The sequence below is a fragment of the Elgaria multicarinata genome, chromosome 5, assembly GCF_023053635.1.
Source record: "Elgaria multicarinata webbii isolate HBS135686 ecotype San Diego chromosome 5, rElgMul1.1.pri, whole genome shotgun sequence".
In the NCBI taxonomy this organism is placed as follows: Eukaryota; Metazoa; Chordata; class Lepidosauria; order Squamata; family Anguidae; genus Elgaria; species Elgaria multicarinata.
Genome location: NC_086175.1, coordinates 91,402,619 through 91,420,884, shown reverse-complemented (window position 1 = coordinate 91,420,884; position 18,266 = coordinate 91,402,619). Strand labels below are relative to the sequence as shown.

Genomic DNA, 18,266 nt, shown 5'->3' with positions numbered 1-18,266 from the left:
AGAGTGAGGAGATTCTGAGTGGTATACATGCATGTATAAATCAATCCTCAGTGAAATGGGCAAAATAACATTCTGAAGCAACGGTACAGTAAAGGATCCTTATTTGCAGATAAACTGCCTTCTAATTAAAAATGTATGTGGATCATAAACATATGTATAAACAACACATTGTATCTTGCATTGGGCCAGATCCTAGTATTCGAAGGATGGACTGTTCAAACTGCACCTGAGATCTAATAACAGCCTGTTATTTTAAACTACTACAGATTAATTGTGGTAACATAGAAGCTCTGCATTTTCTGGCATCAATTGTTAACAAATGGTGATTTGGAGGGTTGTTTTTGAGTCTAAAGCAGTAAAACATATAAAGTGAATTGCCTTTTTTTGCATGGATATCCATCATGGAATGTAGGGTGCATGTGTATTCTATAAAGATAGGTTTACATAGGATTCCTGCTTCTGGCAGGTGCTTGTATTTGATGAACCGCAAAGTCTCCTCAATTGTACTATGATTAGTAAGTAGGTAACTACCAAAGAAAACTCCCATTAAATTCATCTGTAATGGCATACCCATATGATGTATGTTGAGTATTTTGAGTGGTGGGTGGTGTGGTAAATGAGTGAGTTACACTACTTTTGACTTATTTTAATAATAAAAGGAGACCAGTGCTGTTGTATTAATTTCTTTGTGCCTGTTTTAACATTGCTAGTTTAAAATTGTAAGTTATATAGCTGAGTGTGCCTAGGAATATTTTCTAATGTGCTAATGATATTTCTATTGTTCCAGAAAATCACAATGTGAGCTGGGTGCACCCGCAGTTACTTATGCAACCTATCGAGGCTCTGCTAGAATTAAGCAGTTGCTTAAGAAACAAGCAGAATTGGAGCAAGAAGAAACCCCCACCAGCATTAATAGTTCTACTGAAAAAACCAAAGAAAATCCGACCATAAATCTTTCAAACTTAGAAACTACCACAACAAAAACAAAATCCTCATTAAAGAATTCAAATCATGACACTAAAGATGATAAAAAGGATTCACAAGCAAACATATTTTTGGAAGAAATGGACTTGGGGAAAAATACCCAGGCTGCCTTGGATAGTAGTGAACCCAAAGACCTGACATTGTTGACAGAAATGGAAACTATCAAAAATTGCATTGAAGAACTAGTTTCTGTGAAATGTGCATCAGTTTCCAGCACACCAGAACTTAGTAGGAACCTTTTGTTGGAGCCAGTATTGTTGCCAAAGGAAGCCAGTCCTAGTTGCCAGAATATAGATCCTGTTAAAATGTGTTCAGAAAATAGCAGTTTGGTTGAAAAGAGAGAGGAGGTGTTAGGAGAAACACAAATCCAGCTTCAGTCAAACAATGCTACTATTGTTGGTGTTCAGAAAGGAATTCATTCTTGTACTTTTTCTTACACAGAAACAAAAGATACAATTGAACATGACTTTTCATCTCATTCCAAAGTGGACTCAACTGACAGTGAGAAACAATTGCTAGATGATAAATGTTCATGTAATAGTTGGACTGAGGATCAGCTCAAATTAAAATCGGCTAACCAAACCTTGTACTTGACTAGGACAATTAGTACTGGGGAGGCAGTTAACAGGGTACTAAATAGAAATAAAGACTCACACACAAATGTGGCAACTGAACAGAAGGAACAAAGCCTGCAAATTGTTTCACCAAATGCACACTTGCCTCTCCGTGAACAAAGAGATAGAGAAGAATTAGTGTTAATTTTGCAGGATGTAGACTGCAACAAGACTGATAAAGTGACTGCAGTAATTGATCTACCTACTGCAGTCCAACCCTCGGAAACTGTTAAAGAGGTAGACATACTTAGCAAGAATGGTCCAGAGAGTGAAGAAGCCACAGAGTCAGTGATACTTAAAGGTATACAAAACAGTCCTAATGTCTCCATGACTTCTGAGACTGAAACTAGTACTTTTGCCACACATATGCCTGCTGTGCAATTTGACCATAATGCTATTGAAGTAAGCAATACCAACACTACTCTGTTAGCTGTTGAATATGAAAATGTGGAGTCCCATGTGCCATGTACTTCCTTAGAAATGGAAGATGTCAGCATTGCCAAAGCTGTGGCACCTGTGGATGATGCCCCGCAAAGCCTTGAGGCTAAACATGACAGCTGCCATCATTTTGCCAAGGAAGGTGAGAATGAAACTCTGATCAAAACATCAAACAATTTAGATGTTTCCCTTCCTCCCCTTGAAGGCAAAATCAAGCCCCTTGAAATGGAAAAAACAAGGCTTATAAACAACACAGGATCTGCTACCATGGTCAAACCTATTCCCCCACCTCTTACACCGACAGAAGTTGTTACAATTAAGAACCTAGTTTTATCTGCAAGACAAAATGATCCATTGGTTTATGAAATGAAAAATCATTCTGAAGCTAAGATAGCTGCGCCTGCTAGTGAAACTAAAGATGTCTTCACAGTGTCTCCTTCTAAAGATGTGTGCTTGCCAAAGGGCTCTCCAATTGTTGTAGAATCAGAAAAGAAAAGTTCTTCACCACTTCTTTTTTCTCCTTCACTACCTGCCTTGATAAGTAATTCTTTCATCATTGAAGATAGTCCCCAAATGGAAGATGCTATGTCTAAACCTGTGCCTAATTCTGAAGATCAGTGTTTGTTGGAAGCTTCATGTTCTTCGACTGATAAACAGGAAAGTTCTAACCAATCTGTGAGAACTCCAGCTGTAGTTAGTTCTGCAGAGGCTACCTATGACAACATGTGTTGTGATAACATCCAAGTTATCACAAAGTCAGGGGGACCTTGGAGCCCTCATTTTGCTGCTGAAACTGAGGATTCAGATAAAATTTCTGATGCCTTTCTGGAATCCAGAAACATGCTTAAAACTAAGATTAGCTCTGATGCTACTGAAATAGCTGATACTAGAAGAAAGTTTTTGCCATGTTCTGAAGAAATGAAAGATAGGACTGGATCTTGTTCATTAGACCCAAGATCCATGCTGGCAAAAGAGAACCTTCCTGTTCCTGAAAATTTGTACACTTGCAAGCCTGCTTCTCCTCCTTTCTTGAAAGACATCTCAAAACTTTGTTCTCCAGACTATGAAACAATAGATGTTAATCTTGTTGAAGAAAACAATTCCATTCCTATTAATTCTGAAGATGATGTGGGCAAAGTGTCATCTAATCATAAATTAAATTGTCTACCATCTAAGTCAACATCTGAAGCCGCTTACTCAGACCCATTAGTGGCCTCAATTGCCTATGATGTGGAAGCTATAGAACCTGTGAAGATGATGTTAGGAATGCCTTTCACTACACAGCAGAGCGAAGAGGTGCACAGAACTCCTTCACAGCAATTAAATCTTCACTATCTTGCTGCTGCTACTGTAAAAAACCCTGCTGAAGAGGATGATCAAGCAATTACTGCCTTGTTTACAACATCTAGCAGCCCATTTTTTGAGGAACCATTGAAAGATGTTGAAACAGGAAAACAAGTACAAATTAAATCCCAAGACTTAACTGTTTTGTTTAAAAAGGCTGATGAAATAGTTGATGCAATTCTGCATTTAGCCATAGAAGAAATAAGATCAAAGCAAGCATCTGGTGTCTGCCAGACTAATGACATTAAGGACAATTTATTAGGGACCAGCCTTCAAAAAGATCAGAAAACTAGAAAAATGCTGTCAGAATCAAAAGAAATCCAGTCATGGAACTCATCATTAAAACATTTTAATGAGAGCTGTATCAGAAAGATTTCTGGAGGTAAAGGGAAAGACACACTTGGCACAGATATTCAAGATGAAAAGATACCATTTGACATTACTGATAAAATTGACCTACATAGTTCAATAGCATTAAAAGCAAAAGAAATAATTGATGATGTTATTAATGCAGCCAAACAAAAACTGACGTATAATCAGCACGAGGACCATCTGAGCAAGGTTACTTCCCAGAATATAAACCTTGGTTCTAAAGCTGAAGCATTAGAGAGACCTACCACTGAAACTGAATTCAGAGCTAAGCTTCCCAAAATAATTGAAAAACCCTTGAATTTAGGTCCAGCTGCAATACAGAAGATAATCAGTGAAGGTGAAGTAGCAAACTCCTCAGCACCTTTGTATATTAATTCTAAAGAAGTCATCAAGGAGGATATGGCTGGAGAAATTGTAGCAAATAATGCATTTTCATGCCAAAAAAATGGAGATGAATGGTCTGATCCCACAGCTAACCTAGAATCCAGTCCAGCAGAAATAACTAATGGCAAAAACAATAAAGGTGTTAATAGCACTACAAATGTGACAAGTGCTGGTGACAACACTAGTAACTTGTCACCTGATAATAAGTCTGAGAGTGCCTTAAATGCAACAAATGAAGAGACTGAAGAGCAGTCCTCATCATGTCCATTTGTGCCACTAAATGTACTAACCTTTAACTCAGATGATGATACATATACCTGCATTTCTAGCAGATTCAAAGGTGAATGTGGATTCTTGGGTTCACTTGAAAGTAATCTAGGGAAAGATTTGTCTAAATATATTTTTAAAGAAGATGAGGCTGCTGCAGTTGTAGGAGAGGAGCCACTTAAACAATATTATGAAATAGACAGTAACACGGGCTACGGAAATATGAAGAAAGCTTGCACAGTGCCAGAAGATAAAAACAGATCTGGAACCCAGTTCAGTTCTGAATCGTCTGTCATGGGTAGCTCAGCAAAGATTAGTTTGAATTTGGATTTTGCCTATGAGGAAAAAGCAAGGATTGAGCCTGGTTTTACTACGCCCAAAGAATATGTGGATGCTGCTGCCGATGGAGATGGAGCTTTTTCTCCATCAGAGGAGTGGGAAGGCAATTCTTCCTTCACTATTTTGTATGAAGGTTCTCTTCAAGATGAAAGCTATTATTTTTCAACAGAAGAACCAGAGCATCCCTTAACCCTTTCTGACTTCTCCCTGGATAATAACCGGCATCTTTTGATGTCTGCAACAGCACAAGGCAAATGTGAGTCTGCACACCTGTATGAAGAAGGTGACCAATTCAATAAGATGCTAGACAACACTTGTTCAGAATCATTCTTGACAGTAGAGGCAAAGCGATACAGGGTTTATCCTTTCTCTTTGTCTCCTATATATGAAGATGACAGTTCTCAAGAGGACTTGCTATCCACTGATATCTCACCCAGAAATCCTAGGGAAAAATCAAGAGACAGCCAATCCTTATCTGTCTTATCGCTTCTGCAGTCAGTGTCTGAACGGCTACAATCTAGTAACCAGTACAATGAAGATGAAGAAGAGGAGCTTTGTGAAGAAAACGAACAGGATGAAAAAGAAGCCGATGTATTCAGCCACTGGCCAAGCAACTCAAAAACTGCCAAGCCAGAGAACATTTATGAGAGGAATTTGTCTTCTAGACACTCAAATTTTCTTTCTAAGGAAGCGCTTAGCACAGATGAGGCCTTATCTTTTAGTTCAGCATATTCAGCTCAGCTTTTACAAAAATCTGATCCAATCATGAAGTCTTTTTCCAAGAGTGTATATCATGAATCTTTGCAGAGTTCAAGAAGTTATTCAGGTGAGAAGGGAACCAGATTTGGAAGCATCTTGTTGCCAAAGGATCAGCAGCCAGAAAGTAATGATATGCAAAAACTGGCAACATTTCAAGTGGTAAGGTGCTTTTCATTCATTATATTTGTGTAATGAACCTGTTGAGAATATACTAGCTGTGAAATTTGACCGAGGTAATAGGAATGTACACATATGTTTGGGCTGAATACATTGTAGAGACAGGGCATTTCCTTCTACCAGCAGAATATTATCTCTGGTAAGACAGAGAAATGTGAGTAGGCTATGTTCATTCACAAATTAGAATGTGAGCATTTATATTCTTCCAATTCACCCAGTGTGCAGGCAGTCTTAGAATGCTAGACAGGGGAAATGAAAGAATACATATTTCATTTTGCAGAAATGCAACGTGAAGAACACTAATCTTTTTCTTCCCTTTTTTCTCCGGACACATATGTATAGGGGAATGAAATTTAATGTATCACTCTTAGAAAGAGGGTAACAATACCCTTGGTAGCTAAAGAACCACCATCATCTTGCTAAAAGGGGCAGGGGATTTGTACCAGACTATCTGAGTATTGCAGTATTTCTTGCAATGCTGTTCGGCATATGGAAATGTGGCAATGAGAGCTCCTATCCCCTTCCATTGAATAAAATATGAAGCGCATTACCACAAACAGTTGTAGGTCCTATTGACAGGAATCATAAACCTTATATTGTTTCATCACTTTCATCTTGACTGTTGGCGGAAGACACGTTTATGGCCATTTTTTATGAGGTCTCAAAGTCTGTTCTTTCATAGGGGCACTTCACACGATCACAATAAGCCACTACGGCTTATTTAAATCATGGCATGGCTGGGCTGCAATTTCCATAATCATTGCCCAAGCTCAGCTTCTTGTATCATCCTTACCCGACCAGCATGGCTTGTTGTGGGGGAAGCATGACAACCCTGTACAGCCTTTGTCTTTGATTAAAGCTTTCCAATCAGGTTTTTATTGAAAGAATAAACAATTTTCTATTTAAAAGCACGTTTAATATGATCCAAGCTTAGTTTATCAGTAATGGTTTTCACCATTAAAGATAATTATTCATGTTTAATTATGATATTAAAAGAAAATCTCAATCATAAAATATACCTGCCTGAATATTAACATGATAATAAAAGGTGTAGTTTCTGGAGCTGATACTCACTCGCAGGGCCAGTGTCAAGGGTAAGCATAGTGCGGCATCTGCCTAGGCATCACCAGCCCCCTGGAGTCACTCCTCCTCTTCATCATTGCAACCTGCTTGTTGATCCTCCTCTTGCTTTGGCCCAGACGGTGGTGGAGGAGCAGTAGATGCCACTGGCCCTGTTCAGAAGACACTTTAAACCATGGCTTTAACCACAGTGGTTAAGCTAGAAAGCCAGGCTGTGTTCAAGAGTCACCTTAAACCATGGCTTTAACCACAGTGGTTAAGCTAGAAAGCCGGGCTGTGTTCAAGAGTCACCTTAAACCATGGCTTTAACCACAGTGGTTAAGCTAGAAAGCCGGGCTGTGTTCAAGAGTCACCTTAAACCATGGCTTTAACCACGGTTAAAGCCATGGTTTAAGGTGTCTTCTGACCACAGCCCGGCTTTCTGGCTTAACCAACATGATTAAAGCTGTGGTTTAAGGTGTCTTCTGAATAGGATCCGGCTTTCTGGCTTAACCACAGTGGTTAAAGCCGTGGTTTAAGGTGTCTTCTGACCACAGCCCAGCTTTCTGGCTTAACCACTGTGGTTAAAGCCGTGGTTTAAGGTGTCTTCTGAATGGGGACACTGTCTACTTGCTCACTGCCCCCCACCCCCAATAAAGCAAGGAAGTGATAGAAATGATCAGAGAGAGGATGAGGAGCATGACCAGCTGGTGACAATAGCCACAAGAAAGTAGACTTACTGAGAGACAGACCCTCAAAAAACTGGAGACAGCATTGCTCACTTATATATACTTGAACCCCTTCTTCCAAAGTACTGTACACATTTACTGTACCTTCATAAAGTAGTCGGGGGATTTGGTTTGCACACCACCCTGTCAGTGATCCCACCGTAGACATGACCCATGAAATGAAAAAATAATTGTCCCACTGGCATACCACTTCTCCTGAGAGGCCTGTTCCATAAACCTTGAGCGTTTCCCTAAAGGCATACTGCTTTTAATATCTCCTGCTGGTCTATTGTAGCATTGAAATAACTATTTCCTCTTCATTATAATTACAGTGTCCTGTTGACAGGGAAACACTCAAATGCAATCCAAGACCGGGAAAAGTGAGTGCAAACTTTTTATTGTATGAAGTGAATACAAAGTATTGACTATTTTGTCATAAACATTTGCAGGAAGTGAAAAACTTTTGAGTGAAGCCACTGAATATGAAAAAATAATTTTCTAGATTTGTTTGGGGGTGTAATTATAATTAACACAGCTGCCTGCTAGACCAAGCAACTAATTGAGATACTTATTACTTTAGAGACAAAGTGTGGTTCAACTTATATTGTCCTATTTAAATCATTGATATTACACCTGTGTAAGTGGTCTGTGGGTGTGCCTTTTGAATATGCTTTGGTTTAGGCTGCAATCCTATGTACACTTACTTGGGAGCAAGATCAATGAAGTAAACATTTACATTTATTTGTATAAATATTTATACCGTTCCCTTCCCCTGATTACTGATTGAGTAAACATGACAAGGATCTTAAAGCCTTTACTTAACTAAAGACAGAGAGCAGTATCTAATAGGGAGAACTGAGCATGCTCTCTAGCACCAGTGCACCTGCATTAGCCCCACTGGCCTGGTGCGCGTGGCCGTGAAGTCACGCTTACAGGGACAAGCCCCAGAAACAGCGAAAACACTCGCAGCCCTTTTGGGAATAGGTGCTTTGCCTCCCAGAAGCACAATTTGGCTGCTGTGGGCAATGGGGCCTGTGCGGGCACAAAGTTGCCAGGGAGTGCCCTCAGTGCCCCATTGGATACTGCCCAATGAGCAGAATATATGTAAAAAGGATTGTATACGTCACATAAGAAACATAGAACCTGAATGTGCTAGCCTTGACTTAACATCATTGCATGTCGTTTCAGATGGTTATTTGTGATGTTCAAGGTAACACAAATAAACATGAAATTTATCATGATGTGGTGGATGCTTCAGCCTGGGTGTTTTCAAAAGAAGCATTGATCAGAGTTGTAAGAGGATGGTAAGAAACATGTACTTTATGGGTGAAGTCCTCTATAAATGGCTGTTATTTTTGACCCGGACTTTAATAAAGATAATTATGTTATAAGTATTTGGCAAGCAGAAAAGTAACAATATATATAAAGTTCTACTTAATTCGAATCAATTTTGATCATATGATGAGATGAGTGAAAAAACACTTGCTGTTTTCATGTTTTGAATATTTGAACTTTTGTGAAAGTTTTAGAAAAGCTAAAACACAAGATTAAGGGAATACACACTTTTTTAAAATCACATTTATTTAGAATTTTAAAAATATGTCTTAACTAAACTGTAAAAATAATATTACATTTCCATAGTGCAGCAGAGAAAGGGGGGGGGGAAAGTCACTTGAGAGAACCAAACAACATTTGATGTACAACGTATTTAGGAATTAGACATCTTGTTTGGGCTAATATGCAGAAAAAGGGGTTTAAGCTAATGTCCAGATTATATATTGATTGTTTGATATAGCCAGATCATATATAACACCTATGAGGTATCATAAAACAAATGCATAAAATAAGTACATTGAATAGAAAGTATTGTCAATGTCAGAATTCTGATTTTCATGTTTAGTATTAGTAAATTTCCTAAGCAACATTGGTTGCAGATGAGAGAAGCAATAGTGAGAGGCCCCATGTTTTTGTTAACGTTTACTAAAAAAAACCAACTTACATGTCAGAGGGAAACGATTTCTTACACGATTATAGTTGCAAGGCTTTATTATCCTAAACTTGAAAAACAAAGGGGGTGTTCACACAATCACAGGGGTAAAAGAAGCCATCAAGGCTTTTCGCCCACCCCTGCGTGTGCTCCATGCACTCATCGTTTGCATAATTAGCCATGCTGGAGCACAGGTTGCTGTGTCGTCCGAACCCAGAGCATGACGGGTGGATTCCTGCATTGAGCAAGGGGTTGGACACGATGGCCTTATAGGACCATTCCAACTCTACTATTCTGTGATTGTTTGATTCTATGATTCCACTCATCCTACAACAACACCAACTGCAAGTCATGGGTTGTAGGGTGGGTATGAAGCCACCCCTGCCGCACCATGTGCGAGGTTCTGACGGCACGCCCACCTGCACTGCGGTGTGGGTAATTATGCAAATGACAGTCATGCACATGCCACGCGCAGGGGCGGGAGGAAAAGTCACTATGGCTTCTTTTACCCCCATGATCATTTGAACCCAGACACTGTCTATTTCTGCTAATGCTGAATGGAAATCGAAACTGCATCAATGTGCTGTAATAATAAATCTAATCGCCTATGTTAGACTAAAAGAAGGAAGACAAACTGACAACAGACTTCTTCAAAACTGGGTATTTTTTATAAACGTTTGGCAAAGTAACGTGTGTTCTTCAAAAGTTATAAAGCGTTTTTATTAAATGAAGAAGGGCTGCAGCTCAGTGGTGCAGAGCACAAGCTCTGCAGGCAGAAGGTCCCAGGTACCTTCAGGTAGGACTGGGAAAGAGCCCTATCTGAAAACCTGAAAAGCTGCTGCCAGGTCATTGTAGGCAATACTGAGCTAGATGGACCAATGGTTTGATTTGGTATAATGCAAACTCCTTTGCTCCTGATGTTTTGTAATTGTGATATTGTCTGGTAATTGGATTCAAAATTATTTTATATAAAATGAAAATTGAAATGTTCTTGTCTTATCAGCATAACCTGCTGATCTTTACTGAACACAATTGCATTGAAATCTCCAAGTGGAGGAGTTAAAAATAGGGCATGACGCACACACAAAAAGAGAATGTGTTACTCTGCTTAATACTGCAAGTGTTAAATGAGAAGGAAGTTTGGAAATATAGAGAAAGTCCTTGATTATATTTCTGGAACCTGATGTATGACCCTTCTTAATATCAGTATTATACAAATTAGGACTGAATGTGAATATACCAAGACAATAAAATGTGTAGGTTAGGACTTTTCCAGGTTCTCATTTTGTTTTGCAATAAAAGTGCAGTAATTGTTCAGGTGTTGTGGAGGGTTCACGTGTTCCCCTTAAAAGCTTTTCTTTTTGCATTTCAGAGCACAATTAATTGCTGAAAGCACAAGTTGTTTTTTTCTTCCTAGAATCAATTGTGATTTAGAGTGTTGTGTGAAATGTTTTACAAGGGTACTATAGATACCTTTTGGATACTGCCTATGAACATGAATGGTGACAAGTAACCTCGCCAAGAGATCATGTACCACTTTATAAACTGTAATGCTGCTTTTAGTGCCATTTTCTTAGTAGAAAGGAAGGCTATAAATCAAATAAATAAAGTTTAAACTTTGTTTACTCATTTAGTAATGGAGGCTATTAAAGACTGTGCTCACTACTGTATCTATTCAGACACATACTTCTCATAATGACAAGTATTTTGCATATAATATGCAGTTGTTCATGTAGTTTGTACTATCTCCAGAAATTAAATTTGGAGGATCACATCTCTTTCCCATGAAAAAACTTAACTTATAAAGATTAGCCTATGTGCGCACAAACCCATTCTGCACTCTAACGTTTGTGTGTGTGTGTGTGTGTGTGTGTGTGTGAGAGAGAGAGAGAGAGAGGGGGGGAGAGGGAGAGAGAGAGAGAGAGAGAGAGAGCACAAATTGTTATAATGTGAACAGTGGCTTTCTACTAATATTGGTGCTATCTTAGCTATTTCTTGGGCAGCATATTTATAGTGATGTGTTTCTATTATTAAAATAGCTGGCTTCTATATGAGAAACCAGGATTCCAAGGTCAGACATATGTTGTAGAAGAAGGAGAGAAGATGCTGAATGATATCTTGAACCCTCACAGTGAGAAACATCAAGGAAACCTCACAGTTGGTTCAATAAGGCAAATAGTGAAGGTGAGTACTTTGCTTTTAATTGTGAAAAAGAGACACTACAAGGAATGGCCATAGAGGCATCTATGTGCCCCCCTCTTTTTCCCCTTCCTCACCTTTCTTTGATGCCTAATTTCTAGCATATCTGTATAATATGGAAACAGGAATATGGAACAGAAGGTACCAATCCTACAATTTCACTGTAGGCAAAATGGATTGACAACTATAACCAATACTCAGTGCTTTAGCAGTAGATAAATGAGAGGTAGATTAAGTGATTCAGCAGTCTTCTATTACTTTAGCAGCTTTGGTCAGTTTTTAAGGGCACGTAAGCAAAGTTTCACTAGTTTTGAAGATAAAAATAAAGATACCTTAGATTGGATTTCAGAACATTTCTTTATGTTTATATGTTCAGAATACAAGAAAGTTTTGGGATGACAATCACAGTAGGACTGAGATCATACCAAGAATTGCTTATTATAGATGGGTGGGAATTCCCCTTTTTTAAGGGTCTTATTTTTAACTTCTAGAGAGTCAGCCCATGTGAATTTGCAGCAGAAACAGTGGCGAGTCTTGTAGCACCTTGAAGAATGACATATTTATTATGGCATAAGCTTTCAGTTGATAAAGTGGATTCTAGTCTACAAAAGCTTGTGCCATAATATATTTGTTTGCCTTAAAGGTGCTACTAGGTGTTATTTTTAATTATACGATATGGGATACTGAATTCTTAGATTTAGTCCTATTAGATGTATGGATATCTCCTGTATTTGCAGGAGCAAATGTATTTTAAAAAGAAAAACAAGCTATTATATTTCTATTATATTTGCTTGCTTCTGGTGTGTGAAGGGCAGCTTTGTGATAATGTTTATGCTCTCCTACTGCCGCTTTATGGGGTTTGTGTTAGAATGAGCGATTTTAAAAGCCATTTTTTAGTGCTCTTTTTATTTGTGTTTATTGTTTTATATGATGATGTTAGCTGTCCAGAAACCTCTATTGATTCTATGTTTTATGAGTATATATTTTAAAAAATCCAAATATGCACAGCTCTTACAATCTGGTTTGTTTTTACTTATGTGATTTGATTTCCAGCATTGCAGCATTCCTGAAATTGAACTTTACCCACAAGGTGGCCCAGATAATTTTCCTATCTGCATTCAGAGCGCAATTGCTGATGTGGAAGAACTAGAAGTCAAAAATCTTACCCTTTCTGTGAAAGCAGGAGTGTAAGTACAACGTCTATTTTATTTGTATCAATTTGTGAGCTGGTAAAAAAATGTGGCAAGTAAAATGTCAGCAGTCAATGGTTGCTGATTATATAATGCTAAAAGTAGAAGCAATATAAGAGCATGTACATTTTTAACAGATAGAATAGGTAATAAGGGTGCTAATACTTTTGGCAGGGGACGTGCATTTATATTATATTTCAGTTTAACAGGAGCTGTAAAATAGCTTAATCATATTCAGAATCATGGGATGAATATCTTTTTAAAGGGTCAACATTACAATGCCTTTTTTTAATGCTGGTAGTTGAACTGGGGCTGGGGCTATTATCTATGGTAGCCAATTGAAATATCCATACTCAGGGGCAATATACCTCCTGAATACCTAATGCTATGGTTGAACAATCAGAGGTGGTTGTTTTCCTTCTTGCTTCCTTGTGATTGTCTCAGTTGTCAGTATAGTGGTATAGACAGCCCTGCTAGATCAGATCAAAAAACCATTTTTATGAATGAAATCAGACATGAATTAGCACTACTAATAAGCCACTTTATCTTCACTCTAATAGATGGCTTGCCTATTCGGATGTTAATTATAAAGGAGAAGTAATAATTCTGGAAGAAAATCACAACCCATGTGAAATTTCAGCAGCTGATGTAAAATCTCTTTATCCATTGAAAATGGTGAGGAAGTAAGGATAGTCTGTCAGTCAATTTTGCCCCAATTTATCCTCTATCTACGTTCTTAGATCGAGTTCTGAATCTGTTCCATGCCTGAACATGCAGATTGAAATTATCCAGAGCATCGATCTGCATCAGTACACCATATTCGGAGTCCTAAAATAAGCACTGGAATTAAACGTTTGGTCCTCCTGCATTGCATAGGGCTTATGATCATCGAGGGTGCAGCCCATAGGATTACGCCCTTAAAGAATTTCTATACCGCCCTTCAGCAAGCTCCCATAATGGTTTACTATTGCACATTAACATTTGCATAGAATTAATGGAAATGGAAACATACATTCATGTTTCACTTACTTCATAATCTGTTGTTTTGTTTTATACTTTAGGGTAGCCTAAAGGTGCAGATGCCTATGAATATTAAGGTAGGTATGGAGCATGTTAACAATAAATTAATTTATTAGGGAGAGTAGTCCAGCATCTTGAAGACTTGGTTTCAAAACTTTGCAAACAAAGCGCTCGCTCGTTCACTCCCCCCGTCTCTTTACCCTTTATATTTATCTTAGAAATGGCTAACTATGAGGACACACAGTAGGGAGTGTTGTGCCTGACGCAGTCTTCTCTTCCTATCCCCATCTCTTCCTTTAAATATTTCCCCAGATCTTTAGCAACATATTTCCTGAAGTACACATTAGGAGAAAACCAGAAAACTTGAGTCTGTCACTTATCCTAACTCTAACTGCTGTTCCTTTCATAAAATCATAGGTTTGGATCCTGAAGTGCTCTTTGATAAACAGAAGGGCTTCTTGCATTCACAAAAGGGACTGCAGTCTACTAGAGGTTCCCATTGGAGAAAGTGGGGCAGTGATTTTCATCATTTCCCTCTTTCCCCTACATTATGTCTGACGCTATTCTGAAGGGCTGTCCCAACTCTCCTGAACAAATCTTCTGAGAGCACAAGGGGGCTACAGAGGGAAGGAGGAATTGCCTTTGCCTCTCCATCCAGTGGGAGTGTCCCATGAATGGAGTCCCACTTGCGGGAACTCTGGATTCAAATTACAGAGCTAGAATAGATCACTTAGTATTCAGCTGGATCCTTTATGCAAAGATGGGCCCACCACCCATAAGCCCCCATCTTATTGATACTTTGGATTGCTGTGTTCCAGTAACAATAGGAAGCAAGTATATCGCAGTATATTCACTTCTAAAAAATCATTGATTGAAATTGAGGAAGCAAAACATGTACTGCAGGGGGATTTTTTAAAAAAAAACAACTTGCAGAATATCCAGTCTGTAGACATAGGATTTAGAAATGTATTTTAAAGGACCAACTATACCACACTGTGCAGGTACTGATATATGAGAGACCACACTTTGGAGGATGGTGTAAAGAGCTTTCTGAAAATAATGATTGCATTCCAATGCTCTTTGAAAATGCTGGTGATTTCCAGGGAATTCGATCGATACGTGTCATTGGTGGAATGTAAGTATAATTTAGCTTCTCTCTTAAATTTCATTTCAAACATTTCAGTAATCTAATTGATAACAATTTCAAGACTATCCCTGCAGCCAGGAGTTGCAACCTAGTGCTACAGATGCCACTTGGGTATCCCAAGTTAAGGCCAGGTCTAAAAGTCACCATCCAACTGCAGATCTGAGCTTGAGGGGGGCAATGCAGCCCCATCTATAGCAGGTTGAACAACATCTTCCAGGTCAGATGAACCACTCACTGCTTTACTTTTTAAACTTGTATTTTGTCTTTCCATGGTCAGTGCCCAAAGCAGTTTCCAACAATATAAAAAATATACCATAAAACTAGTAATATTAAATTAAAAACATTTTTTTAAAAAAATAAAATCACAGAATAGGTAAACCAGTCCAGTAACAGCATAAGAACATAAGTGCCATGCTGGATCAAACCAGGGGTCCATCTAGTCCAGCACACTGTTCACACAGTGGCCAACCAGCCATCGGCCAGGGATGAACAAGCAGGACATGGTGCAATAGCACCCTCCTGCAATAAAACAGAGTATCAAATGCCTATGGCAGATAAAAAGCACCACAACGCAACAGAACAAATATCCAACACACAGGCCAGCAGCTTGTCTAAATAAAAAGGTCTTTGCCTCAAAGAGGCTAGATGGGGGAGGGAATTCCAGAGCCTGTGTGCAGCCACTGAAAGGGCTGTCTCTTGTGCCCCCATCTTGTGCCCCCCATCATGCCTCCGATGCTGGCGTGACCAAGAGAAAGCCCACTCTCCATCACAAAGGGGAGCTCCATCACAAAGGGGGTGGGGAATCACTGTTTCCTACTGTCTCTTCTCCACCCCTGCTCCTGTCTCACAATTCTTCCTATTTCTTCCCAGAAAAGATAAAGGAAGTAAACAAAGACCACGTGGCCCATTAATGGGCCATTTTTATTGCGCTTCTTTTCCTGCACACAGCAGGAAATGGCGGCACATTCTGTTTTTTTTAAAAGGTCAGATTTTGGGGGTCTATTTTGTCATGGCAAGAAGGTAAGGAGGAGCAGAAGGCAGGTCTAAACAATGCGTGAAAAAACGTGAGTGGGCAGTAGTGAGCATGCGATAAAACGTTCATCTGATGAACCGCTAGATCATAAAACCTGTACAGGTTTATACTAACTGTACCTTAATCTTGTCTGGATTGAGCTTTTGAAGAAAGTATATAGGCTGGTGGCCCAAGGTAGCCTGATGACAAGTTATCAGCAGTTTGTGGTTAAAGACTGTGACTAAAATTCCTTTCACAACTTTTACATTTTACATGTAATAAAATGGGTCGGATCAGGCATTGGTTGCTGTTAAATATTTCTGGTCTTTCTACCGGCCTCCACAAAAATTAAGCCCACAGGAAAACGGCATCAATTCGGAACAATTTATTTCTTTATTACATTTTTATACTGCCCAACAGCCAAAGCTCTCTGGGCAGCGCACAACCAAAAAATGTAAAATATAACAAGTACAACTTTAAAACATTAAAAAGTCAAAAAGGCAATGCAAAACCAATATAAAACAATAGTATGAACTGTATGTTGTGGCCAAAGCCAAATAGTAATTCCCTAATTTGTGCTGGGTTTTGTTTTCATATTTCAATAACTTCCACTACTGAGTTAATTTAAAACAAATGTTACTGACGATAAAATCCATTTCCCCATCAAATTATATCCCGAATAGAATGTGTGCACTAATAATGAACACCAGAAATATTCCTTTTAACCAACAGGATACTTCCATAACTTTTAGCCACAATTATATTAGCTGGATTAACTTTGTTTATGGTTGAAGTTAACAGGGATACATTTTTGCACATCTTTCCACTGGCTGTTCATACATGGGGAAGCCCAGCAGGTTCTTGCTTGGTGTCTACAAATCTTGTCTTTGCCCAGGGCAGGGAGTGCTAGAACCTCCACAAGGTTAGCAAAGAGGCAGGACAGTTTCCAACATGGCATTCTTATACCAAATTTAAAAACAGCCCCCCAACAAATTTGGGCTGTACCACGAGGGAAAATTGGGGCTGGCATGACCACCTGAATTTGTAGCGTGCCTTACAGCTCAAAAAGAAAGACACAGAAACGGAGAGAGATGATCTGGTAGGGAGAAGAAGCCATGGTGTGTTGCACGCACCATTTGCATAATTCCCTGCAGTGCAGCAATGTCCAAACCTGGTGCACAGTGAGGGTGCCTTCGTACCCATCCTAGAATTCACGACTTGCAGTAGGGGTTGCTGGGTACTACGAGGTCATTGCCACTGCACTGTATTCTGGGTTTGGATGCCATGCCAACCCACACCACATTGCAGAGAATTATGCAAATGGTGGTCGCTCATATGGTACGTGGGGGGCAGGGCTGGGGGGAAGCTACAATGGCTTCTTCTTCCTACACAGTCATCCAAGTGTGATCAGAGAGACATGAAACTCAATTATGTTAGAAAGTGTTTGTTGCTGGCTAACAATCCTGGCTTGTTTGAGAGGGACAAGCCAGGATCCCATGTTCAGATGTCACAATAAGCTATCGCTCCTTGGTTTGTTTTACCTGCTCACATAAAGGGAGGAGAAAAGTCAGTGTTAATAGGCTGCATTCACCAGTATGCTGCTCATTCACAGTAAGTCAGGATGAGCCAGGAATCCTGGCTACTAAATATATTGTAATATTTATATGGATGAACACCAAAGTATGATATTTAATGACTGTTCATATATGTTACATTCATTTATGAACACTGCAAGGGATATTCATAATTTTTTCTTGTGTGTTATGACTACTTCAGATGGGTTGGTTACGAAAAGGAACGCTATATAGGTCAGCAGTATCTGCTTGAGGAAGGAGAATATGAAGACTGGCAGTCGTGGGGTGGGGTGAGCAGCGTCCTGCTGTCTCTTCGGTTTTTGCAAGCTGTAAGTACTTCTTTTGCTCTGCAAGAGTATTCCTTCCTTCAACTTTGTTTATTTTCCTATTTCATTAGAACTAAACATTGAGGAATAAATAAGTTGAGATATTATTGTTCGCCAGTCAGTTCAATTCTGGGGTAGAAAGTGTTGCTCATTCTGAATTCCACTCTTAACCCTTCGCAAAATTCATCCTTATTTACTTTACATTTCTCATTAATTCTTGATCTTGTCTACCACACTGAGATTCTGCACATACATCTGATCAAAGTGTTCATGACGAGCAGAATGAATCATAGAATCATAGAATAGCAGAGTTGGAAGGGGCCTACAAGGCCATCGAGTCCAACCC

General features: G+C 39.1%; 1 protein-coding gene across 1 annotated transcript in view; it reads left to right on the top strand.

The window, feature by feature from the left end:
* CRYBG3 (crystallin beta-gamma domain containing 3) overlaps positions 1 to 18,266 on the top strand; it is a 74,088-nt gene that overhangs the window by 29,875 nt on the left and 25,947 nt on the right. Inside the window, exons 4-12 of the mRNA XM_063126815.1 lie at positions 788 to 5,660; positions 7,798 to 7,845; positions 8,654 to 8,769; positions 11,492 to 11,636; positions 12,705 to 12,838; positions 13,402 to 13,516; positions 13,903 to 13,938; positions 14,863 to 14,996; positions 17,797 to 17,923. Of these exons, the coding sequence (XP_062982885.1) occupies positions 788 to 5,660; positions 7,798 to 7,845; positions 8,654 to 8,769; positions 11,492 to 11,636; positions 12,705 to 12,838; positions 13,402 to 13,516; positions 13,903 to 13,938; positions 14,863 to 14,996; positions 17,797 to 17,923 (5,728 nt within the window). The remainder of the gene's footprint in view (positions 1 to 787; positions 5,661 to 7,797; positions 7,846 to 8,653; positions 8,770 to 11,491; positions 11,637 to 12,704; positions 12,839 to 13,401; positions 13,517 to 13,902; positions 13,939 to 14,862; positions 14,997 to 17,796; positions 17,924 to 18,266) is intronic.